A 27,487-nucleotide genomic window follows, 5' to 3' on the forward strand; every position below is an offset into this window, starting at 1 on the left:
TAGTGTCCAGTCTTACATTTAGGTCTTTAATCCATTTTGAGTTTATTTTTGTGTATGGTGTTGGGGAGTGTTCAAATTAAATTCTTTTACATGTACCTATGCAGTTTTCCCAGCACCACTTATTGAAGAGGCTGTCTTTTCTCCATTGTATATTCTTGCCTCCTTTGTCATAGATTAGGTGACCATAGGTGAGTGGGTTTATCTCTGGGATTTTTATCCTGTACCATTGATCTATATTTCTGTTTTTGTGCCAGTACCATACTGTCTTGATTACTATAGCTTTGTAGTAGAGTTTGAAGTCAGGGAGCCTGATTCCTCCAGCTCCATTTTTCTTTCTCAAGATTGCTTTGGCTATTCGGGGTTTTTTGTGTTTCCATATAAACTGCAAAATTTTTTGTTCTAATTCTGTGAGGAATGCCATTGGTAATTTGATAGGGATTGCATTGAATCTGTAGATTGCTTTGGGTAGTATAGTCATTTTCACAATATTGGTCTTCTAACCCAAGAACATGTTATATCTCTCCATCTGTATGTGTCATCTTTGATTTCTTTCATCAGTGTTTTATAGTCTTCTGAGTACAGGTCTTTTGCCTCCTTAGGTTTATTCCTAGGTATTGTATTAGTTTTGTTGCAATGATAAATGGGATTGTTTCCTTAATTTCTCTTTCTGATCTTCCATTGTTAGTGTATAGGAATGCCAAGAGATTTCTGTGATTTAATTTTGTATCCTGCAACTTTACCAAATTCATTGATTAGCTCTAGTAGTTTTCTGGTGGCTTCTGCAGGATTTTCTATGTGTAGTATGTCATCTGCAAACAGTGACAGTTTTACTTTTTCTCTTCCAATTTGGAGTCCTTTTATTTCTTTTTCTTCTCTGATTGCCTTGACTAGGACTTCCAAAACTGTGTTGAATAAGAGTGGTGAGAGTGGACATCCTTGTCCTGTTCCTGATCTTAGAGGAAATGCTTTTAGTTTTTCACCATTGAGAATGATGTTTCCTGTGGGTTTGTCATATATGACCTTTATTATTTTGAGGTAGGTTCCCTTTCTGCCCACTTCCTGGAGAGTTTTTATCATAAATGCGTGTTGAATTTTGTCAAAAGCTTTTTCTGCATCTATTGAGATTATCATATGCCTTTTATTCTGTAGTTTGTTAATATGGTGTATCTCATTGATTGATTTGGATATATTGAAGAATCTTTGCATTCCTGGGATAAATCCCACTTGATCATGGCATATGATCTTTTAAATGTGTTGTTGGATTCTGTTTGCAGGTATTTCATTGAGGATTTTTGTATCTATGTTCATCAGTGATATTGGTCTGTAATTTTCTTTTTTTGTGATATCTTTGTCTGGTTTTAATATCAGGATGATGGTGGCCTGGTAGAACGAACTTGGGAGTGTTCCTCACTCTGCAATTTTTTGGAAGAGTTTGAGAAGGATGGGTGTTAGCTTTTCTCTAATTGTTTGATGGAATTCGCCTGTGAAGCCATCTGGTCCTGGACTTTTTTTTGTTGGAAGATTTTTAATTACAGTTTCAATTTCATTACTTTTGATTGTTCCTTTTATATTTTCTAATTCTTCCTGGTTCAGTCTTGGAAAGTTGTATATTTCCACGAATTTGACCATTCCTTCCAGGTTGTCCATTTATTGGCATATAGTTGCTTGTAGTGGTTTCTTATGATCCTTTGTATTTCTGAAGTTTCTATTGTAATTTCTCCTTTTTTATTTCTATTTTATTGATTTGAGTTCTCTCCCTTTTTTTCTTGAGTCTGGCTAAAGGTTTATCAATTTTGTTTATCTTCTCCAAGAATCAACTTTTAATTGTAGTGATCTTTGGTATTGTTTTCTTCATTTCTATTTCATTTATTTCTGCTCTGATCTTTATGATTTCTTTCCTTCTACTGACTTTGGGTTTTCTTTGTTCTTCGTTCTCTAGTTGCTTTAGATGTAAGGTTACATTGTTTTTTTGATATTTTTCTTTTTCCTTGAGGTGAGATTGTATCGCTATAAATTTCCCTTTTAGTACTGCTTTTGCTGCATCCCATAGGTTTTGGATCATTGTGTTTTCGTTGTCATTTTTTTCTATGTATTTTTTTGTTTTATTTTGATTTCTTCAGTGATCTCTTGGTTATTTAGCAATGCACTGTTTAGCCTCCATGTGTTTGTGTTTTTTCCATTTTTTTCCCTGCAATTCATTTATGATCTCATAGCACTGTAGTTGGAAAAGATGATTGATACGATTTCAGTTTCCTTAAATTTTCCAAGGCTTGATTTGTGACCCAAGATGTTATCTGTCCTGGAGGATGTTTTGTGTGCACTTGAGGAGAAAGTGTATTCTTCCACTTTTGGGTGGAATGTCCTATAAATATCCATTAAATCTATCTGGTCTGTAGTGTCACTTAAAGCTTTTGTTTCTTTATTAATTTTCTGTCTGGATGATCTGTCCATTGGTGTAAGTGGGGTGTTTAAGTCCTCCACTAGTATTGTGTTACATCAGTTTCTGGCTGTTAGCATTTGCCCTACGTGTTGAGGTGCTCCTATGTTGGGTGCATATATATTTATAATTGTTATATCTTCTTCTTGGATTGATCCAATGACCATTATGTAGTGTCCTTCCTTATCTCTTGTAACAGTCTTTATATTTTATCTGATATGAGTATTGCCACTCCAGCTTTCTTTTCATTTCCATTTGCATGGAATATCTTTTTCTATCCCCTCACTTTCAGTCTGTATGTGTCCCTAGGTCTGAAGTGGGTCTCTTGTAGACAGCATACATATGGGTCTTGCTTTTGTATCCATTCAGCTAGTCTATGTCTTTTGATCGGAGTATTTAATCTATTTACATTTAAGGTAATTATCGATATGTATGTTCCCATTACCATTTTCTTAATTGTTTTGAGTTTGTTCTTGTTGGTCTTTTTCTTGTGTTTCCCGCCTACAGAAGTTCCTTTAGCGTTTTTTGTAAGGTTGGTTTTTGGTGCTGAATTCTCTTAACTTTTGCTTGTTTGTAAAGCTTTTGATTTCTCTGTTGAATCTGAATGAGATCCCTGCTGGGTAGAGTAATCTTGGTGTAGGTTTTTCCCTTTCATCAAGTGTATCCTGCCACTCCCTTCTGGCTTGCAGAGTTTCTGCTGAAATATCAGCTGATAACCTTATGGGGTTTCTGTTGTATGTTATTTTTTGCTTTTCCCTTGTTGCTTTTAATATTTTTTTAATTTAATTTTTGTTATTTTGATTAATATGTGTCTTGGTGTGTTTTTCCTTCGGTTTACCCTGTATGGAACTCTCTGCTCTTCCTGGACTTGGATGGCTATTTCCTTTCCCATGTTAGGAAAGTTTTCAACTCTCTTTGAATATTTTCTCAGACCCTTTCTCTTTCTCTTCCTCTTCTGGGATCCCTATAATTTGAATGTTGGTGTGTTTAGTGTTGTCCCAGAGGTCTCTGAGACTATCCTCAATTCTTTTCATTCTTTGTTCTTTATTCTGCCTCTCAGCAGTTATTTCCACCATTTTATCTTCCAGCTCACTTATTCATCCTTCTGTCTCAGTTATTCTGCTATTGATTCCTTCCAGTGTAGTTCTTATTTTATTTATTGTGCTGTACATCACTGTTTGTTTGTTCCTTATTTCTTCCAGGTCCTTGTTAAACATTTCTTGTATTTTCTCAATCTGTGCCTCCCTTCTATTTCCAAGATTGTGGATCATCTTTACTATCATTACCCTGAATTACTTTTTAGGTAGGTTACATATTTCCTCTTCATTTATTTGGTCTTGTAGGTTTTTACATTGCTCCTTCATCTGTTACATATTTTTTTGTTGTCTTAATTTTTTGTTGGGTGGGAGTGTGTTCCTGTCTTAATGGTTGTTTGGCCTGACGCTTCCAGCACTGGAGGTAGCAGGCAGTTGGGTAGAGCCAGGTTTTGGTGCCAAGGACCTCTGGAAGACCTCACTCCAATTAATATTCACTGGGGTCTGAGGTTCTTTGTTAGTCCAGAGGTTCGGACTCAGCGCTCCCTGCACAGGAGCTCAGTCCCGACCCCTGGCCCATGAACTGATTCTGCAAGTGATGTGGTGTGACAAGAAAAAAAAGAAAAGGAACAGAACAATGACAAGGAGTAAAAAAGAAAATAAAAATAGAAAACTAACAGGTATATTAGAAAAATTAAAAGTATAAATGAAACAGCAACCAGAAGGTAAAACATAATCCCAGTAGCAAAAAAAAACAAAAAAAAGCTGGAAAAGGCCTTGGCTTTGGGGGCGGAGCTTAGCTGGGGCGGGGCTTAGCTGTGGGTGGACTTTAGGCTGGGGCAGAGCCTGTGTTCAGGACCTATGCTGCTGGTAAAGGCCCTGGTGATTGGGGGAGGGTGTTAGGCTCAGCGGGGCTCTAGGGGCCCTTGGGGTGCCTCCAGCCTCGGAGGGTGGAGTGCCAGGCCCAGCACCCCAGCAGTTTCCATGAGGCCAGAGTGGGCAGGGAAATGCTAGCTGTGTTCCCTCCGATTCTCCTATCCTGACGGTCCCTCCCTATTTGCGTCTACTCTTCCTCCCCTGTCTTCTACACCCACAGGGCGCACGTGGCTGGAGGGGGCCTCAGAGGGGAGAGATCCAGGCCCAGGACCCCAGCTGGCTCCCAGGGGCTTGAGTGGGTGGGGGAAATGCTAGCTGCATTCCCCACGGATCTTCCAACCCTGGGGGTGCCTCCCAGCTCACCTCTACTCTTCCTCCCCCCTCCCTCCCATGTTCCCATGACCCGTATGCCAGAGGGGTCCCTGGAGGGCAGAGGACCAGGCCCTGGACCTCAGCAGGCTCCCCAGGGCCTGAGTGGGTGGGGGAAATGCTAGCCTCTGAACCCCTGAGGGTCTCCCCCCACCCCAGTTCCCATTGGTTTGCTCATGGTGAGTGGGCCTCTCCAGGAGTGGGAATCCCTCCCCTCCCCCAGCCACCCCTCAGGCATGCGGGTCCTGTCCAGCCTCCACTTCTCCCCCCTCGTTCCCCACGACGTCCTACCCCGTTGCTCAGGGTTTCCTGCCATCCCTTTGGGTATTGAGGTCCCCCACCAGCATCTGGTAGGTGCCCTAGTTGTGAGAACATGTGAACTCTGTTTCCTCTTACTCTTCCATCTTGACTCCGCCCTGTTTATATCACATATTAATCCACTCATCTGTTGAGGGATATTTAGGTTGCTTCTGTATCTTGACAATTGTAGATAATACTACTTACAAATAAAGGTAAGATGTTAGGGGAAAACCAGAATGAACTTTTTGGCCAACCCAGTACAATGAACATTGCAGTGCATGTATCTTTGCAAATTAGTGATTTTTTGGATGTATACCCAGGAGTGAAGTTCCTGGGTCATATGGTAGTTCTATTTTTATTTTTTTGAGAAACCTCTGTACTGTTTTCCACAGTGACTGTACCAATTTACATTCCCACCAACAATGTACAAGTGTTCCCTTTTCTCTACATCCTCGTCAACATGTGTTATTTGTGTTCTTTTTCGTGATGGCCATCCTGGCAGGTGTGAGGTACTATGTTATTGTGGTTTTGATTTGCATTTTCCTGATGATTAGTGATGTTGAGCATCTTTTCACATGCCTGTTGGCTCTCTGCATGTTCACTTTGGAAAAATGTCTATTCAGGTCTTCTGCCCATTTTTAAATCAGGTTCTTTGTTTTTTGATGTTGAGTAGTATGGTCATTTTAACAATATTAATCATTCCAATCCAAGAACGTGGTATATCTTTCCATCTGTTTGTGTCATCTTCAGTTTCTTTCATTAGTGTCACAGTTTTCTGAGTACATGTCTTTTACTTCCTTAGATAGGTTTGTTCCTAGGTATTTACTCTTTTTGATGTGCTGGTAAACAGAATTGTTTCCTTAGTTTCTCTTTCTGATAGTTTGTTGTTAGTGTACAGAGATGCAACAGATTTCTGTATATTAATTTTGTATCCTGCAACTTTACCAAATTCATCGATGAGTAATTTTTTGGTGTGTTCTTAGGATTTTCTATTTATCTTGTCATCTGCAAGCAGTGAGTGTTTTGCTTCTTCCTTTCCAATTTGGATTCCTTTTATTTCTTTTTCTTCTCTGATTGCTGTGGCTAGGACTTCCAGTATTATGCTGAATAAAAGTGACAAGAGTGGGCATCCTTGTCTTGTTCCTGACCTTAGAGGAAATGCTTTCAGCTTTTCACCATTGAGTATGATGTTAGTTGTAGGTTTGTCATATTGGGTCTTTATTATGCTGAGGTATGTTCCCTCTATGTCCACTTTCTGGAGAGTTTTTTTTGTTTTTTATCATAAATGGATGTTGAATTTTGTCAAAAGCTTTTTCTGCACCTGATTGAGATGATCATGTTTTTTATCCTTCATTTTGTTAATATGGCATATTACATTGATTTGTGATCTTGAACCATCCTTGCATCCCTGGGATAAATTGCATTTGATCATGGTGTATGATCCTTTTAATGTATTGTTGTATTTGGTTTGCCAATATTTTATTGAGGATTTTTGGATCTGTTTTTATCAGGAATATTGACCTGTAATTTTCTTTTTTTCTTTTAATTTTATTTATTTATTTATTTATTTTTGGCTGTGTTGGGTCTTCGTTGCTGTGCGCGGGCTTTCTCTAGTTGAAGTGAGTGGGGGCTACTCTTTGTTGCAGTGTGCAGGCTTCTCATTGCGGTGGCTTCTCTTGTTGCAGAGCATAGGCCCTAGGCACATGGGCTTCAGTAGTTGTGGCTCGCAGGCCCTAGAGCACAGGCTCAGTAGTTGTGGCGTACGGGCTTAGCTGCTCTGCAGCATGTGGGATCTTCCCAGACCAGGGCTCGAACCCATGTCCCCTGCATTGGCAGGCAGGTTCTTAACCACTGCGCCACCAGGGATGCCCCTGTAATTTTCTTTTTTGTTGTTGTCAGGATGATGATGGCTTCATAGAAATGAGTTAGGAAGTGTTCCCTCCTCTTCAAATTTTTGAAAGCTTTTTAGAAGAATAGGTACTAATAGATATTAAATGTTTGGTAGAATTCACCTGTGAAGACATCTGGTCCTCTACTTTTGTTTTTTGGAAGGTTTTTGAATACTGTTTCAATCTCCGTACTAGTGATCAGTCTACTCAGATGTTCTGTTTCTTCATGATTCAGTCTTGGAAGGTTGTATGATTCTATGAATTTATCTGTTTCTTCTTTGCTGTCTGATTTGTTGGCATATAGCTGTTCATAATATGTTTTTATAATTCTTTGTATTTCTGTGTGTCTCTTGTTATTTCTCCTCTTTTGTTGCTGATTTTATTTATTAGAGCCCTCTCTTTTTCTTGTGAGTCTAGCAAAAGCTTTGTCAATTTTGTTTGTCCTTTTGAAGAAACAGCTTTTAATTTCATTGATATGTTCTTTTGTCTTTTTAGTCTCTATTTCATTTATTTCTGCTCTAATCTTTACTGTATTCTTTCTTTTACAGACTTTGGGCTTTGTTCTTCTCTTTCTAATTCCTTTAGGTGTGTAAGTTTATTTATTTGAGATTTTTCTTGTTTCCTGTTGTAGGCCTATATTAGCATAAACTTCCCTCTTAGTATTGCTTTTGCTGCATCCCATAAATTTTGGTATGTTGTGTTTTCATTTTCATTTGTCTTCAGGTAATTTTTGTTTTCTCCTTTGGTTTCTTTATTGAACCAATAGTTGTTCAGTAGCATGTTGTTCATTCTGCACATATTCATGATTTTTCCAGCTTTCTTCTTGTAGTTGATTTCTAGTTTTATACCATTGTGGTTGAAAAAGATGCTTGATATGATTTCAAATTTCTTAAATTTTTTGAGACTTGTTTCATGTGCCAACATATGGTCTATCCTTGAGAAAATTCTATGTGCACTTGAGAAGAATGTGTTTTCTGCTACATTTAGATGGAATGTTCTTTACAAATCTATCAAATTCGTATGGTATTATTTCACATTTAAGGCCACTGTTTCCTTGTTGACTTTCTGTCTGGATGATCTATCCATCAATGTAAGTGGAGTGTTAAAGTCCCCTACTATTATTGTGTTGCTGTCAATTTCTTCCTTTAGGTCTGTTAATAATTGTTACATATTTTGGTACTCCTGTGTTAGGTGCACATATATTAATCACTATGTCTTTTTGATAAATTGCCCTCTTAATCATTATATACTCTCCATTTTTGTCTCTTGTTACCTTTTCTATTTGATGTCTATTTTGTCTGATATAAGTATAGCTATATCCACTTTCTGCCAGCGTTGAGTAGATGTTCTGTGTGAATTGTTCCACTTGTACAAGTGTTTTTGATGTTTTTGTGGGAGGAGTAGAGCTTCAAACCCTACTCCTCTGCTATCTTTTTTTGTTTGTTTGTTCCCAAACAAGATGGCGGAGCCATGTTGATCACTCCCCTATACCCACTTTCTTTTGGCTACTATTTGCTTGGAGTATTATCTTCTATTGCTTCACTTTTAGCCTATATTTGTCTTTAGAGCTGAGATGAGTCTCCTGGAGGCAGCATATATTTGGGTCTTGTTTTTTAATTCATCTAATTCTGTGTCTTTTGATTAGTGAATTCAATCCATTTATATTTAGGGTGATTATTGTTAAATGAGGATTGCCATTTTATCTCCTGTTTTCTGCTTGTTCTGTATCTCCATTGTTTCATTTTCTTTGTGTTTCTGTCTGCTGTTTTGGTTTGGTGGTTTTCCAGATATTTTACTCAGTTTCCTCTTTTTTATGTTTTGTGTCTCTGCTCTAGATTTATATGTTGTGGTTCCATGGGATTTGTATAAAATGTCTCATAGAGAAAATTGTCCTTTTTCTGATGATAGCATCAGACCTTTATTTACCTATATGGGTTCCATCCCTTACCTCTTCACTTTTGTGTTTTTCTTGTCTCAACTTACCCCTTTTTATGCTGTGAGTTTGTTACCAAATTGAAGTAGCTATATTTTTCTGCTTTTGTTCCCTTTTAACTTTAAAAAATTTTTTATTTATTTATTTATTTATTTATTTTCGGCTGCATTGGGTCTTTGCTGCTGCACGTGGGCTTTCTCTAGTTGCGGTGAGTGGGGGCTACTTTTTTTTTTTCTTTTTTTTTTTTTTCCGGTACGCAGGCCTCTCACTGTTGTGGCCTCTCCTATTGCGGAGCACAGGCTCCGGATGCGCAGGCTCAGCGGCCATGGCTCACGGGCCCAGCCGCTCCGTGGCATGTGGGATCTTCCCAGACCGGCGCACGAACCCGTGTCCCCTGCATCGGCAGGCGGACTCTCAACCACTGCGCCACCAGGGAAGCCCGGGGCTACTCTTCATTGTGGTGTGCAAGCTTCTCATTGTGGTGGCTTCTCTTGTTGTGGAGCACAGGTTCTAGGCATGCAGGCTTCAGTAGTTGTGGCTCACGTGCTTAGTTGCTCTGTGGCATGTGGGATCTTCCCAGACCAGGGTTTGAAGCTGTGTTCCCTGCATTCGCAGGCGGATTCTCAACCACTGCGCCACCATGGAAGTCCCCCTTTTAACTTTTATGCAATAATAAAGTGTTTAAAAGACCTGTTCTGTAAGTTTGTTATGTACAACATGATTAATGTAATTAACACTGCTGTATGCTATATATGAAAGTTAAGAGAGTAAATCCTAAGTGTTCTCATCACAAGGAAAAAACTTTCTTTCTTTTAGTTTGTATCTGTATGAAGTGATCATTGTTCACTAAACTTATTGTGGTAGTCATTTCATGATGTATGTAAGATTGTTATGTTGTACACCTTAAACTTATATAGTGCTTGCTGTATGTCAACTTTATCTCAATAAAACTGAAAGAAAAAAACCTATGCTGATAAGAGTTGCAATTTTCCAATAACATCTTTTCTATTTATCATCTTACTCAACGTTTTGTGTACTTTTGCCTTTTTGTTTCTAGTAGAAGTGATGCTTTCAACATTTTTTGTAAGGCAGGTCTAGTGTTGATGAACCCCCTCAGCTTTTGTTTGTCTGAAAAAGTCTTTATTTCTCCTTGATATCTTAATGATGACTTTTCTGGATAGAATATTCTTTGGTGACAGTTTTCTTTTTTTTAACATCTTTATTGGAGTATAATTGCTTTACAATAGTGTGTTAGTTTCTGCTTTATAACAAAGTGAATAGGCTATGCATATACATGTATCCCCATATCTCCTAACTCTTGCATCTCCCTCCCACCCTCCCTATCCCACCCTCTAGGTGGTCACAAAGCACTGAGCTCATCTCCCTATTCTATGCAGCTGCTTCCCACTAGCTATCTATTTTACATTTGGTTGTGTATATATGTCCGTGCCACTCTCTCACTACGTCCCAGCTTACCCTTCCCCCTCGCCGGGTCCTCAAGTCCATTCTCTACGTCTGCGTCTTTATTCCTGTTGTGCCCTTAGGTTCTTCAAAACCTTTTTTTTTTTTTTTGGTTCCATATATATGTGTTAGCATATGGTATATTTTTTCTCTTTCTAACTTACTTCACTCTGTATGACAGACTCTAGGTCCATCCACCTCACTACAGATAACTCAATTTTGTTTCTTTTTATGGCTGAGTAATATTCCATTGTATATATGTGCTGTATCTTCTTTATCTATTCATCTGTCAATGGACAGTTAGGTTGCTTCCGTGTCCTGGCTATAGTAAACAGAGCTGCAATGAACATTACGGTACATGACTCTTTTTGAATTTTGGTTTTCTCACGGTATATACACAGTAGTGGGATTGCTGGGTTGTATGCTAGTTCTATTTTTAGTTTTATAAGGAACCTCCACAGTGGCTGTATCAATTTACATTCTGAGTGCAAGAGGGTTCCCTTTTCTCCACACCCTCTCCAGCATTTATTGTTTGTAGATTTTTTGATTATAGCCATTCTGACTGGTGTGAGGTGATACCTTATTGTAGTTTTGATTTGCATTTCTCTAATGATTAGTGATGTTGAGCATCCTTTCATGTGTTTGTTGGCAATCTGTATATCTTCTTTGAGAAAATGTCTGTTTAGGTTTTCTGCCCATTTTTGGATTGGGTTGTTTGCTTATTTGAAATTGAGCTTCATGAGCTGCTTGTATATTTTGGAGATTAATCCTTTGTCAGTTGCTTCGTTAGCAAATATTTTCTCCCATTCTGAGGGTTGTCTTTTCGTATTGCTTATGGTTTTCATTGCTGTGCAAAAGCTTTTAAGTTTCATTAGGTCCCATTTGTTTACTTTTGTTTTTATTGTGATTCCTCTAGCAGGTGGGTCAAAAAGGATCTTGCTGTGATTTATGTCATAGAGTATTCTGCCTATGTTTTCCTCTAAGAGTTTTATAGTGTCTGGCCTTACATGTAGGTCATTAATCTATTTTGAGTTTATTTTTGTGTATAGTGTTAGGGAGTGTTCTAATTTCATTCTTTTACATGTAGCTGTCCAGTTTTCCCAGCACCACTTATTGAAGAGGCTCTCTTTTTTCCATGTATATTCTTGCCTCCTTTATAAAAAATAAGGTGACTATATGTATGTGGGTGTATCTCTGGGCTTTCTATCCTGTTCCATGTATCTGTATTTCTGATTTGTGCCAGTACCATACTGCTTTGATTACTGTAGCTTTGTAGTGTAATCTGAAGTCCAGGAGCCTGATGCCTCCAGCTCTGTTATTCTTTATCAAGATTGCTTTGGCTATTCGGGATCTTTTGTGTTTCCATGCAAATTGTGAAATTTTTTGTTCTAGTTCTCTGAAAAATGCCATTGGTAGTTTGACAGGGATTGCATTGAATCTGTAGGTTGCTTTGGGTAGTAGAGTCATTTTCACAATGTTGATTCTTCCAATCCAAGAGCATGGTATATCTCTCCATCTATTTGTAACATCTTTAATTTCTTTCATCAGTGTCTTAAAGTTTTCTGTGTACAGGTATTTTGTCTCCTTAGGTGGGTTTAATCCTAGGTATTTTATTCTTTTTGTTGCAGTGGTAAAAGGGAATGTTTCCTTAATTTCTCTTTCAGATTTTTCATCATTAGTGTATAGGAATGCAAGAGATTTCTGTGCATTAATTTTGTATCTTGCTACTTTACCAAATTCATTGATTAGCTCTAGTAGATTTCTGGTAACATCTTTAGGATTCTCTATGTAAGTATCATGTCATCTGCAAACAGTGACAGCTTTACTTCTTTTCCGATATCGATTCCCTTTATTTCTTTTCCTTCTCTGATTTCTGTGGCTAAAACTTCCAAAACTATGTTGAATAATAGTGGTGAGAGTGGACAGCCTTGTGTTGTTCCTGATCTTAGTGGAAATGGTTTCAGTTTTTCATCACTGAGAATGATGTTGGCTGTTGGTTTGTCATATATGGCCTTTATTATGTCGAGGTAAGTTCCCTCTATGCCTACTTTCTGGAGGGTTTTTATCATAAATGGGTGTTGAATTCTGTTGAAATCTTTTTCTGCATCTACTGAGATGATCATATGGTTTTTCTCCTTCAGTTTGGTGTATCACATTGATTGATTTGCATTTATGGAAGAATCCTTGCATTCCTGGGATATACCCCACTTGACTATGGTGTATGATCCTTTTAATGTGCTGTTGGAATCTGTTTGCTAGTATTTTGTTGAGGATTTTAGCATCTATGTTCATCAGTGATATTGGCCTGTAGTCTCCTTTCCTTGTGACATGTTTTGTCTGGTTTTGGTATTAGGGTGATGGTGGCCTCGTGGAATGAATTTGAGAGTATTCCTCCCTCTGCTATATTTTGGAAGAGTTTGAGAAGGATAGGTGTTAGCTCTTCTCTAAATGTTTGATAGAATTTGCCTGTGAAGCCATCTGGTCCTGGGCTTTTGTTTGTTGGAAGATTTTTAATCACAGTCTCAATTTCAGTGCTTGTGATTGGTCTATTTATTTTTTCTATTTTTTCCTGGTTCAGTCTCGGAAGGTTGTGCTTTTCTAACAATTTGTCCATTTCTTCCAGGTTGTCCATTTTATTGGCATATACTTGCTTGTACTAATCTCTCATGATTCTTTGTATTTCTGAGGTGTCAGTTGTTACCTCTCCTTTTTCATTTCTAATTCTATTGATTTGAGTCTTCTCCTTTTTTTTCTTGATGAGTCTGGCTAATGGTTTATCAATTTTGTTTATCTTCTCAAAGAACCAGCTTTTAGTTTTATTGATCTTTGCTATTGTTTCCTTCATTTCTTTTTCATTTATTTCTGATCTGATCTGTATGATTTGTTTCCTTCTGCTAATTTGGGGTTTTTTGTTCTTCTTTCTCTAACATCTTTTGGTGCAATGTTAGGTTGTTTATTTTTGATTTCTCTTGTTTCTTGAGGTAGGATTGTACTGCTATAAATTTCCCTCTTAGAGCTGCTTTTGCTACATCCCATAGGTTTGGGGTCATCATGTTTTCATTGTCATTTGTTTCTAGGTATTTTTTGATTTCCCCTTTGATTTCTTCAGTGATGTCTTGGTTATTAAATAGTGTATTGTTTAGCATCCATGTGTTTGTATTTTTACAGATTATTTCCCTTAATTGATATATAGACTCATTGCGTTGTGGTCGGAAAAGATACTTGATACGATTTCAATTTTCTTTAAATTATAAAGGCTTGATTTGTGCCCGAAGGTATTGTGTATCCTGGAGAATGTTCCATAAGCACTTGAGAAGAATGTGTATTCTGTTGTTTTTGGATGGAATGTCTTATAATAAATCAATTAAGCCCTATAAGTATCAATTAAGTCCATCTTGTTTAATGTATGATTTAAAGCTTGTGTCTCCTTATTTTCATTTTGAATGATCTGTCCATTGGTGAAAGTGGGGTGTTAAAGTCCCCTACTATGTTTCTGTTATTGTCTATTTCCCCTTTTATGGCTGTTAACATTTGCATTATGCATCGTATGTTGGGTGTGTAAATATTTACAATTGTTATGTCTTCTCTTGGATTGATCTCTTGATCATTATGTAATGTCCTTCTTTGTCTCTTGTTATAGTCTTTATTTTAATGTCTGTTTTGTCTGATATGAGAATTGCTACTCCAGCTTTCTTTTGATTTCCATTTGCATGGAATATCTTTTTCCGTCCCCTCACTTTCACTCTGTATGTGTCCCTAGGTCTGAAGTGGGTCTCCTGTAGACAACATATATACAGGTCTTTTTTTGTATCCATTCAGCCAGTCTATGTCTTTTGGTTGGAGCATTTAATCCATTTATATTTAAGGTAGTTATCGATATGTATGTTCCTATTAACATTTTCTGAATTGGTTTGGGTTTATTATTGTAGGTCTTTTCCTTCTCTTGTGTTTCCTGCCTAGAGAAGTTCCTTTAACATTTGTTATAAAGCTGGTTTGGTGGTGCTGAATTCTCTTAGCTTTTGCTTCTCTGTAAAAGTTTTATTTCTCTTTCCGAATCTGAATGAGAACCTTGCTGGGTACAGTAATCTTGATTGTAGGTTTTTCTCTTTCATCACTTTAAATATGTCCTGCCAGTCTCTCTGTCTTGCAGAGTGTCTCCTGAAAGATCAGCTGTTAACCTTATGGGGATTCCCTTGTATGTTATTTGTTGTTTTTCCCTTGCTGCTTTTAATATTTTTTCTTTGTATTTAATTTTTGAGAGTTTGATTAATATGTATCTTGGTGTTTTTCTCCTTAGATTTATCCTGTATGGGACTCTCTGTGCTTCCCGGACTTGTTTATTTCCTTTCCTATTTTAGGGAAGTTTTCATCTATAATCTCTTCAAATATTTTCTCAGTCTCTTTCTTTTTCTCTTGTTCTTCTGGGACGCCTATAATTCAAATATTCATACGTTTTTTGTTTTCCTGGAAATCTCTATGACTGTCCTCAATTCTTTTCATTCTTTTTTCTTTATTCTGCTCTGCAGGAGTTATTTCCACTATTTTATCTTCCAGGTCATTTATCCATTCTTCTACCTCAGTTATGCTGCTATTGATTCCTTCTAGAGAATTTTTAATTTCATTTATTGTGTTGTTCATCCTTGTTTATTTGCTCTTTAGTTCTTCTAGCTCCTTGTTAAACATTTCTTGTATTTTCTCCATTCTATTTCCAAGATTTTAGATAATCATTACTATCATTACTCTGAATTCTTTTTCAGGTAGACTGCCTATTTCCTCTTCATTTGTTAGGTCTGGTGGGTTTTTACCTTGCTGCTTCATCTGCTGTGTGTTTCTCTGTCTTCTCATTTTGTTTAACTTACTGTGCTTGGGGTCTCCTTTTCACAGGCTGCAGGTTCATAGTTTCCATTGTTTTTGGTGTCTGCCCCCAGTGGGTGAGGTTGGTTCAGTGGATTATGTAGGCTTCCTGGTGGAGGGGAAACTAGTGCCTGTGTTCTGGTGGATGAAGCTGGATCTTGTCTTTCTGGTGGGCAGGACCATGTCTGGTGGTGTGTTTTGGGGTGTCTGTGACCTTATTAGGATTTTAGGCAGCCTCTCTGCTAATGGGTGAGGTTGTGTTCCTATCTTGCTGGTTTTCTGGCATAGGGAGTCCAGCACTGGAGCTTGCTACTTGTTGAGTGGAGCTGGGTCTTAGCGTTAAGATGGAGATCTCTGGGAGAGCTTTTGCCTTTTGATATTACATGGAGCTGGGAGGTGTGTGTTGGGCCAATGTCCTGAACTCGGCTCTCCCACCTCAGAGGCACAGGCCTGGCACCCACTCGGAGCACCAACACTCTGTCAGCCACATGGCTCAGAAGAAAAGGGAGAAAAAAAGAGAAAAGGAAAGAAAAAAACAGGTACATGGGGAGTTTTTGCCTTTGGGGAAGTCTGAGGTCTTCTGCCGGCGTTCAGTAGGTGTTCTGTAGGAATTGTTCCACATTTAGATGTATTTCTGATGTATTTGTGGTGAGGAAGGGGATCTCCACTTCTTACTCCTCTGCCATCTTGAAGGTCTCCCGGATTTGTGTTCTTAAGGCCTTACGTACTACTCCGTCAGTCCTCAGCTCTACTTTGCCAATAGATGATATGTTGGTTACACCCCTGTCTTTTGAAATTGATATTTTATTTAAACTAAATTCAACCAATGCCTCTTGTGCCACTGTGAAAGACATATTAAATAAGTGTTCAACATAATATGATACTCTTCATACTTGGTTGTTTTTCAGAATCTTAAATTACTTAACATTTGAGTAAGAATATTGACCACATATCCACTATTATTTTTTTTTAAATATATTTGTTTGGATTCTATTTAAAGAGAACAATTTTTCTTAAATTTTCCTTTTTTTGTGTGTGTGAGTGTATTAATTGACAAAATATGTGACAGCCTACCCAGGTATTTTACTTGATTTTGGACTATCTTTGATCATTGAGTCACATAGATTACTTTATACCAGGAAGCTAGAATTTCTTCCACATAAGACCACATATGAGAAATCTGTAGTGATTACTGCAACTTGTATAATTATTAAATACAGATATAAGATGCAATAGATGTTAGAATACTGAACAGTATTATTTATAAGTAAATGCTCTAATTCTAACTAAATTTTCTTCCTTCTTGTCTCCCTCAGTCCCTCTCCTTCCCTCCCTCTCCCCTCCTTCCTTACTTCCTTTCTTCTTACTTTTTTAAAACACCTAACATTTATCAAGTGCTTATTCTATATCAGGTTTTGTTCTAAGTGTTAAATATTTATGAACTCATTTAATACTTGTAATGACTCTGGAAGGTAAGTGCTGTTTATAGTTATGGGTAGAAACTGAGGCACAGAGTTAGTCTTTTTTAATATATTGGTAGATGTTTTTAATTCTCACTTTTACAGATGAGAAAATATGGTTTATTAAATAACTAAGAAGTGTTAATTATCACTGTTAAAATTGATGATTGACATATTTTTTTTTATTGTCAGAGGTAGTCCAGGGCTTCCCTGGTGGTGCAGTGGTTGAGAATCCGCCTGCCAATGCAGGGGACATGGGTTCGATCCCTGGTCCAGGAAGATCCCACATGCCGCGGAGCCACTAAGCCCGTGTGCCACAGTTACTGAGCCTGTGCTCTAGAGCCATGGGGCCACAACTACTGAGCCCACATGACACAACTACTGAAGCCCACATGCCTAGAGCCTGTGCTCTGCAACAAGAGAAGCCACCACAATGAGAAGCCCACTCACCACAACGAAGACCCAACGCAGCCAAAAATAAATAAATAAAATAAATAAATTCATTTAAAAAAAAAGAAGTGGCCCAGTAGGAAAAAAGAAGGAACAGTAGTTTAATTGAAGTCATTGTCACCTAGTTTATACCTGATACTTAGATGGTGAGTCTTGATATTTTGACCACTACTTAGCTTTCTCATCTGTAAAAACGATTGGATAATCAACTACTACTCCAATATTTAGTAAGCAAACAAGGTATTAGATACAAAAGTTTTGTGAAAAACATAAATTGCTTCAAAAATATTCATGTGCTTCTTCATGTATGTGAATGAACATATGGTAGCTTAGATAATTTAAAGAATTAGGTAGAATTAATTTTCAGAGATTCAGGGAATCTAATAGTATGGAATAGTCAGAAGCAACCCAAGGAAGCTTGAATCATATGGACTGTGTCAGGGAAAGGCAAGGAGTGAACGGTTACTGTCTAGTCAGACTAATCATGAACAATGAAGGGGAAATAGAAAGTAGTTAAGAAATGTCTGTAAAGGAAATCATGGATAGTATCAGTGTCATTGGAAGTATGCCTGAGATGATCTTACCAGCAGCCTGAGAATATCTTACCAGCAGCCTTGTGCTAGAGGAAGAGAAGAGTAAATGCAAATAATGCACCAACCGAAGAAACTAAAAAAGGAAAGATCCTTTTAATCAATAGTTATGAAGAAACAGTTGAAGGCTTTGAACTAAGTAAAATACTTTATGCTATTCTTGCAATTGAGTTAAAACAAATTATCAGAAAACACAAGGTTTTTAACCATCTTGCTGTTCTAGACACATAATGTGTGAACTGTAAACACAGAAATAAATTTTAAAGCATTCTTAGTTTCAATCCATTGATATTGAACTCAGCCAGTTACTTTTCCCTCATCATTCATCATTCAGTGAACCTCAGCCTGTCCAATCTCATGTCCTTCTGTAATCACCCTTTGTTTGGCTGCTCTTTTACATAGACTCTGAAAGAATCATTTTTCCTTAAGCCATATAGAATTGTCATGCTCAGCTTTAGTTCCACACCTCAATGAATGATGTCCTATTCAAAAGCTCTAATACACACTTCAGCATTTAAAAACATGCTGCACATTGTTATTGTTCCATGTTGTAAGTCTCCTTTTCTCATCCATCAAAATTGGAAATGCTATTACCCATCAGTATACAATACTTCTGCCCCACCTGCAAACCCTTTCCACCCTTACTCCATTCTTCTCCCCACCAGTTCCTAACTCATCACTAAGCACAAAGGTGATGCTTTGTTTATGGAATGAAACATTTTTGAGACCCACAAAAAGAAAGCGAATTGAGGGCATGTTTAACACTACTTTAAATTATGTCCTTCAGCTTTACTATTAGGGGAAAAGAAGATGACGAGCCTTTTGACAAAATCAACTGATAAGGAGGCAAATACACCTTGTTTCAGAAGAAGGAAGAGTAGAGCAGGCATAGGATGAGGCTTTTCTTATTTGTCAGTTGTGTGAGTGCAAGTTGTATGCTGTTTAGATTTTAAAGTATAGAAGGACCATATGGGTACATGTCTGTGTATTGTGTCTAGGCCTTCCTTAGAACAATGGGTGCATTTTAAGAATGTTTAAAAACACTTTCTTAGTAATGAGTTGGCATTTATTAAGGCAGTGTTAATATCCTTTTAAAATCACTTTTTGCTAGAGTTACTACTTTGATACAACATTTCTACCTCATTTATTAAATTTTCTTATAGAAACTGTGTACCTTACTTTGATGTTTTGTGAAGATAATGTAACGGTAAGGTGATTTGGAAATTTTGGAAAGGAATCTTTTTTTTTTTTTTTTCTTTTTAACTATATAACTGGAAATTTCTTTGAGAGGAAATTTTATGAGTGTAGGCTTTGGATCAAACTGCCTGGTTCTAGTCCTGATGATACCACTTATTAGTAGTGTGAACTTGGGAAAACTACCTCTCTGTGCCTCAGTCTTTTTTGTAAATAGGAGGATAAAGATAGAACCTTCCTCCTAGGATTCCTGTGATGATTAAGTGAGCTAGTGCCTGTAAAGTGTTAAGAATAGTGCCTGGCTCAGACTACTACTCAGTAAGTATTAGCTATTAAAGAAAATGTTAGATTCCTGCAAGATAAGTGTATTTTTACCACCTGTTTTACAAGGGGACCATAAAGTATCTGAATGTAAGGCTATGTCCCTATGTCCCATAGTTAAAATAGACTAGAAAAACCGGAGCTCTGATACCACTTATTGTAATTAAACTTTTAAGTTTCAACCTACATGAAGGATGTATTTATGTTAAATGTTCAAATGAGATGTCTTCACTTAGTAGATAATATTCTTTTAAAAAGAGTTATACTATTTGTTTTTAAGTTATATGATCATCCTGTGAATAACTTTTAGAGTGTTGATGACTTTTAGATTTAAATTCAATTGAGGCTCTTATCAAAAAGTGGCTGAGTCCTCTGTGCCTTCATCAAAAAGAGAAGTGAAGAGTTTGCTCTTCATGTTATGATTGTCAGGAAGATTAATTGCTGGCAATAACAGTAGAAGAGTTAAACCTGCAAACAGTAGCTCACCTGTGTGCCTAGAAAGTACAAGGAGTTCAGGTTTACTTACTTGTAGTATGTAATGCCTGGAGAGGCAAAGATGAGGCTAAGGGGTGTGGACTTTACCCTCTGGAACTGGGTAAAGATAAACTGAAGGATCTTAACAAGAGATATATTCAGAGTGGTGATTGAAGCATGATTAATGACTGAGGGGAGGCCCCAATGAGGAGAAGTGTTGAGAAAGAAAGAAGAGAGAACCAATGAGGGAATGTTCTAGTCTCAGGAGATGTGAATCAGAAACATAGGTGGAGGAGTTTACTCTGGATACTGAAAGAGTTGATAAATGATGTTGAGGGCCCTGGTGAAATTGTAGATGGCATCTTTCCAATGGTATTTACCTACAGTTTGGAACAGTTTTAAAACTCCCTCCTTATAAGAGTGGAGAAGGCCATTCTGGTATTAAGAACTGCAGGGTGGATGTTTGAGAGAATGTGTGGCTAGGAATTGAGTGCCTGATTCATGTAATAGTCTAGGCTGTAAATAGAAGAGTTAGACTAGGAGGGAACTATAAGCCTAAAGAATATGGGAGATAAAGCACCCAGAATTTATAATGAAGTCTCAAAGAGCACATGTAGTATGAGGATGTGAAAGATCTGGAAGGACAGAATACAGAGAGTAACACATTGCATTTAGTATTTTGGAATGATGACGAAGTTCAGGTTGTGGCTAAATTGAGGTAGCACCGAAGGTCATGGAGCTGTAAGATTTATGATCTTGTCCACCTGAATGTTGAGATCTTCCAGATTGTTGAGAGAAGTTGGCTTTGAGATGTGGTTACAGATATTTTTGTAGGTTTAAGGCCAGGAGTCAAATTTTAATGAAAATGGCAGAGTAGTTGGGAAGTCAAAGTTAACATCAATTGAAGTTACAAATGGTGGTTAAAGAGCTGGATATTATCATTTTCAAAATGGGACTTTTTGCATGAGGGTAAAAGAGTAATAGGTAAAATCGATAGCAATGATTAATTAGTGAGTAATCTGTAGAATGTAATGAGATTTGCTGGAAACTCCCTATTTTCCTACTTTACAGTGATAAATCTGGGGCCCAGAACATGGAAGTGATTTGCTCAAGGTCACACAGTTATAGAGCTAGTAAATAGTAGAATCAATGTTTGAGTCAGGTGTCTTTAAACTACAGTATTCCATCTCTACTGAACATTGGAACTGAAATTTTTATTTTAATTTTCAAAATTTGTATTTAGGGGCTTCCCTGGTGGTGCAGTGGTTGAGAGTCCGCCTGCCAATGTAGGGGACACGGGTTCGTGCCCCAGTCCAGGAAGATCCCACATGCCGCGGAGCGGCTGGGCCCGTGAGCCATGGCCGCTGAGCCTGCGTGTCCGGAGCCTGTGCTCCACAACAGGAGAGGCCACAGCAGTGAGAGGCCCGCCTACCGCAAAAAAAAAAAAAAAAAAAAAAAAAAAAAAAAAAAAATTTGTATTTAAACCAGATTTTAGAGCTTTTGAGTCTTTTTTTTGAAACTGGCACATAATCTTACACGTTTTATTTAATAGTGTGATTATTAGTGTTTCTTTGTTACTACTTTGTTCCATTTTGAAATAGTTAAGGATGGGCTAGCATAATATTTATTTTATTTATTGCTCCCTTTCTCTATTTTCTTAACTTTGCTAACATAGGTTCTATTTTTGTTGTCAGCACTGGGATATTAGAAACTTGCCATTTACAAACCTCTTCCATAGGTAATTCTAATTTAAATGATTAGCCTTCCTATGAAAAGAAAAAAATATATCTGTGACTGACCCTGGGAATCTGGGAATTCTTTACTTTGAGCTATTAGCACCACTGTTCATTTTTTGAAATCCAGCTGTTAATTGTTTATGCAGCATTCATCCTATTGGAACACTGCAATTTCAAATGTTTACCTCTTTTTTACACTCGGGGTAATTAAAAGCAGCAGTATCTCATTCTAAGCAGTGGGCTACCCACATCTTAAATAAAATCTAGAGAGAAAGAGAAGAGGACGGTAACTTTCATTTCCAGTATCTCAATTACGTAATAATGACTTAACTCCTCCTTTCCCACACCTCAAGAAAAATTGCTGTTAAATCTGAATAGGAAGATAGAGCACATTCTATTGGAACATTGGCATTACATAAGTAATTGTCACTTTTAAAAGTAGTTTTTATAATTTTGTTGTAAGATGATGCAGTTAGCATCTGTTGTCAGTGTACTGTAATGGTGTACACTAAAGTTCTACTTCCTCTTCTTTCACAGGGTGAATTTGGAAACAAAGTAATTTTCAGAGATCTGAAAGACTGAGCTTGATATATTAGAAAAAGTTACCATAATGCCTAACATAACTATTCTTATTTCTCATGTCCTTAAAATGGTACTCCTGTCCCCTCTTCCACTCCCAATGTTTTCCAGGTTGTGCTAAGTTTTGTTTCTACTCTGGAGTGTGTGGAGGGAAAGAGAAACAAAATATGTCAAGGAGAAAAAAAACTTATCTGAATATTCTTTAAATTATTTTCCTTGTAGTCCTTCAAACTTGTAGTCTTAAATTTCTTAAAGTATCTACTGTTTCATAAATTATATATATATATATATATATATATATATATATATATAGTTTGATTCATTTGCTAATATTAACTTACAGTATTTTCAGTGTTGTGGCTAAGTAAGAAGTAGAAAATCACTGATTTTTCAGGAGCTAAATATTATTATTTTAAATTTTCATGCAGTCAATTTACTGAGAACCCACTATGTCCCAGGCAGTGTTGATTACTGGCTGTATTTTCCTCTGCTGTACAATATATCCTTGTTGCTTATTTTATACATAGTAGTTTGTGTCTCTTAGTCCGATACCCCTATCTCACCCCTTCCCCCTTTCCTCTCCTCAGTGGTAACCACTAGTTTGTTCTCTATATCCATGAGTCTGTTTCTGTTTTGTTATATACATTCATTTATTTTATTTTTTAGATTCCACATATAAGTGATAACATACAGCATATGTTTTTCTTTGACTTATTTCCTTAAGCATAATACTCTTTAGGTCCATGCACGTGTTGCAGATGTCAACATTTCATTCTTTTTTATGGCTGAGTAATATTCCATTGTGTATATATATACCACATTTTCTTTATCCATTCATCTGTTGATGGGCACTTAGATTACTTCCATATCTTGGCAATTGTAAGTAATGCTGCTGTGAACATTGTGGTGCATGTATCATTTTGAATTAGTTTATTCTTTTTCTTCAGATACATACCCAGCAATGGAATTGCTGGATCATATGGTAGTTCTATTTTTAGTTTTCTGAGGACTCTCCATACTGTTTTCCATAGTGGCTGCCTCGATTTACAGTCCCATCAACAGTGTACTAGGGTTCCCTTTTCTGCACATCCTCACCAACATTTGTTATTTGTAAACTTTTTGGTGATAGCCATTCTGACATGTGTGAGGTGATATCTCATTGTGGTTTTGATTTACATGTCTCTGATGATTAGCATTGTTGAGCATTTTTTCGTGTGTCTGCTGGCCATCTGTATATCTTCTTTGGAAATATGTCTTTGCCCATTTTTTAATTGGGCTGTTTGTTTTTTTTGATATTGAGTTGTATGAGCTGTTTACATGTTTTGGATATTAACCCCTTATTGGCCATCATATTTGCCAGTATTTTCTCCCATTCAGTAGGTTTTTGCATTTCATCCATGGTTTTCTTCATTGTACGCAAGCTTTTAAGCTTAATTAGTTCCCATTTGTTAATTTTTGCTTTTATTCTTTTGTCTTAGGAGACACATCCAAAAAAAGATTGCTGTGGTTTATGTCAAAGTGTGTTCTGCCTGTATTCTCTCCTAGGAATTTTATGGTTTTAGGTCTTTTTAGATCTTTAATTCATTTTGAGTTTATTTTTGTATATGGTGTGAGGAAATGTTCTAATCTTTTTCTTTTACATGTAGCTGTCCAGTGTACAATATCATTTGAAAGGTCTTCATCTGCTGATTCTCTGTTTTGTGTCATTTCTGAGAGTCTTTCTATTATCTGATTTTTCTCCTGGTTGTTTCTGTGTCTTTTTATGTGTAGTAATTTTTGGTTGCATGCTGTGAATTTTATGTTGTTTATGTTTATATTTTATGCTGTTGCTGTTGTTGTGTGTGTGTGTGTGTGTGTGTGGTGTCCACATATGTGTATGCATTTTAATTTCCCTTTGAATTAAAAACTTGTGGACCAGCTTGATCAGTTCAGTGTTTATTTTTAAGCTTTATTTGGGTGAGTCTAGAGTAGACTTTACTTTTGGGCTAATTTAACCCTCCTATTAATGCACAGCCCTTCTGAACTTTCCACTGAAAGACCTGGATATTCAACAAAGCTGCTCAGACTCACTTATCTCCCAGCCCTATGTGTACTCTGGGAATTGTTCAGCTTATGGCTCCCAGGCAGTTGTTCTTTGCCTGGCCTTATGGAATCTTATCCTAAACACGTACAGCTTGATGTTTGGCCAGAGACTCAAGGATACACTATGCAGATTTATGGGGCTCTATCTTTACATACTTTTCTCTTTGGGGGAACTCTCCTCACAAATTGCAACTTCCTCAGTCTCTCTAAAATCAGATCTGTCTCCTCAACTCAATGATAATGCCTTATTTGGCTATTTTCCTACTCCTTATGCCACAGTCTATATGACATATGTATATAGTATAATATAGAGTATGTAATATATAATATATAATATGTATATATATGTAGTATATAGTACATACTGTATAGTATATATACAGTACCTTTAGGCAAAATCTGATCTTAGGGCTCATTACATTTGTTTTTCTTCTCTCAGGAATTGCCATCTTTCCCTGCTTGCTAAACAGTATCTGAAAATAGTGGTATCATATATTTGATACAGTTTCTTTGTGTTTACAGGAGGAGGACAAATCCATGATGCTGGAGGCAGAAGTCCCTGCTAATTTAGTTTTGGTTCCGATTTATTCTTATAAATGTGTTAATGGAAATCCTGTCCAGCTGACTATGCAGGGTATAACAGGGCCATACCTTTGAGATTTGAGCCTTGGTATTGACTCACCTGGTATAGAATTTTAATTAAGCACAGACTGGACCATCCTGAATGGCAGCAAGATTACTAGCAAAGATGTAGCAATATTATTAGATTACTCTTTCATTAATTTAGGCTTAGTGAAGTTTTGAAATATTCTTCAGTTTTTGTTATACCCTCTTGAATTAGATCCCATTATTATAAATAATGTTTTCCTGATGTGAATTGATTTAGCTATATTGTTAATTACTGTATCATTTTAAAATGTCAGGAGCATCGTTTCTTGCTATTACAACCATCTATGCTGAGACTGGGTCAGGTTTTGTAGTACCAAGTGCTTCTGCCAAAGCAGGAGTGGAGGCCATGAACAAGTGAGTACTACTGTGTTAATCCTGTCACTGAAGATAAATAATGTGCTTTGGTAGCTTGTGTAACTAAATTCCTGCTTTCTAGTCTCTTTCCAGAGAAATATAAAACAAAGACTAATTTGGATTCACCAGGAGACATTCTATTTCATGAATAAGTCATAGTTGTCTACAGCAGCACTGTCCAATAGAATTTTCTGCAATGATCAAACTGTTTTGTAAATCTGCAGTACCAATAGCTATATGTGACCATTGAACCCTTGCATTCTGGCTACTGTGACTGAGACACTAAATTTTATTTAATTTTAATTACTTATCCAGTATGACTGTGTATTATAAAGTATGAGAAAAAGTCTGATAGGAACTCAGACTAGTGTATCCATGTATCTTTACTAGTGCCCCCTCTGACCTCTCTTAAACATACCTTCATCCTTTTATTCTACCTACTATACAAGATTAATAGAACTAACATAGGCCGTGACCACTTGTCAGCTCTTTTGGCCTTTTCTCAGCAGCATATGATTGCTTTTTGAATCCGTTCCCCATTGGCCTTTTCCACTGTCTTAGTTGTAATGTAAGGTCTTATTATTGCTTGTCTTGCTTACTGTAATAACCCCATAATATGTTTCTCTGCTACCAGTTTCTTTTCTCTTTATTTTTTATTCACATTCCCACCAGACTCATCTTTCTAGAAATGTATATCTGCTTATTATAATGCCTAGCTAAAAACCTAATATCATTTTTCTATTACTCTTCGGAATAAAAGCCAAAACTAAATATGGTATTCTAAACAGACTTGTCTCTGGCCTTTCTTTATTCATTGACTTATTTGATAAATATTTATTGTGCATCTTTTGTGTACATGGGATACAGGGATATGATAGTGATGGAAATAGAACAGTCCTCATTCTCACCTGAACTTGCATTCTTTTACCATTATTCCTGTGCTTTTAATGACCATCATTCCTGTGCTCTATATTTTCTTAAACACACCACGCATTTTTATATCTCTATGCCTGGGTTATGCTGTTGTTGGAATTTGCTGTGGTATTTTGCCTCCCTTCAGGGCGTTTGTATCACCTCCTCTGGGGTATTTTCTTTCATTTCTCTAGAAGAGAATTAACCATTCTCTACTCTTTGCACCCTTAAAACTTTGTTTATTCCAATCTAGTGAGAAGACTAACACATTAATAAATGCCATCCAGTGTTGTAGATTCTAAAATGAAGGGGCACAGAGAAGGGCATTGTAGACTATTTTTAACATGTCATTAAAGCTATATGACTTCCCCACTAGAATGAGTGTTCTGTGAGAGAAGAAAGCATATCTTATTCGTCTTTGTATACTCATTGCTCAGCAAGATCGGGTACATAGCTGTGCTTAGTTCTTGTAGAACTACATAATTGTTCTCTTTTTCGAGTAGTCTCAAGATTCTTTTTAACATTTAAACCAGTAATACACATTTGTTTGAGATACAAAGAAGTTATACTTTACTCAGCAGTTTAGTTTGGATAGAGATAATTACCGTTTTTGGGGGTTTTTTTAAGGTCAAATGGTATTGGAAATAAGGGATTTGAACTTGACTATTTTGGCACCATTTGTACAATATTTGTTTTGTCGAGATCTTTGACTCTTGTTGGAGGTTTCAATTTCATGTCTTTTAAGGACTATGATTCTGTGCTGCTTTTTTGGTATTACTGTATAGTGAATTGCACATAGCAGATGCTCAGTAAATGTGTACCTTCCTCCCCAGCCCGTGTTCCCATCAGCCCTCTTTCATATTTTGTAGTACACAGTGATACCAGATAAGGTCTTGTAGGTCCCTGAATACTGCATGTTGTTTATGCCTTTGTCCTTTACTCACACTGGCCCATATGCCCGGGCTGTCTTCTTTTCTCCACCCTACCTTCTAATATCTCCCATCCTCTTCTTTCCCCCTTACTCCCACAAAAAACTCCTAATCCTTCTTCAAGTGTCAGCACAATTATCACCTCCTGAGGGAAGCCTTCCATGTACTTCAGGAAGGCATAGATACTTCTTCCTTTAAGTAGTCTTAGCACATATTACACAGTTTCCAGGATAGTAGTATCTAGTTCATTACACAACTAAAGTGACCTCTCTTGAGAGAGGGACCATCTCCTGAAAGCAGGGCTGCCTTTCTTTATTTGAGGGTATTGGCATATAGTAAGCTCACAATAAACACCTGTTGATTGAAAAACAATAATGGTTAACATTATTGAGGATACTGTACTTAGCATCTTAACATGCAGAGTGAGCCAGTGAGGTGGATTCCTCATGTTACAACAGATCTTGAGAATATAAACTAGGTTAAAAGAGCTAGCACTAGAACACATTTATCTGCTGCACCTATGAATAGAGATAGCATGGCTTTTCCTCTTAAGCCAGTTTCCTTAATAACTTGGGCAGTTTTTC

The 27,487-nt window shown here is 37.1% G+C and overlaps 1 protein-coding gene across 1 annotated transcript in view; it reads left to right on the top strand.

The window, feature by feature from the left end:
- The window catches only part of DECR1 (2,4-dienoyl-CoA reductase 1), a gene marked incomplete at its 5' end in the record, with an annotated part of 61,814 nt that overhangs the window by 22,777 nt on the left and 11,550 nt on the right, over nucleotides 1-27,487 (top strand). The window contains one exon of the mRNA XM_079722149.1: nucleotides 24,963-25,062. Within this exon, the coding sequence (XP_079578275.1) occupies nucleotides 24,963-25,062 (100 nt within the window). The remainder of the gene's footprint in view (nucleotides 1-24,962; nucleotides 25,063-27,487) is intronic.

This window comes from Hyperoodon ampullatus (genome assembly GCF_949752795.1).
Source record: "Hyperoodon ampullatus genome assembly, chromosome: 17".
NCBI classification, from domain to species: domain Eukaryota; kingdom Metazoa; phylum Chordata; class Mammalia; order Artiodactyla; family Ziphiidae; genus Hyperoodon; species Hyperoodon ampullatus.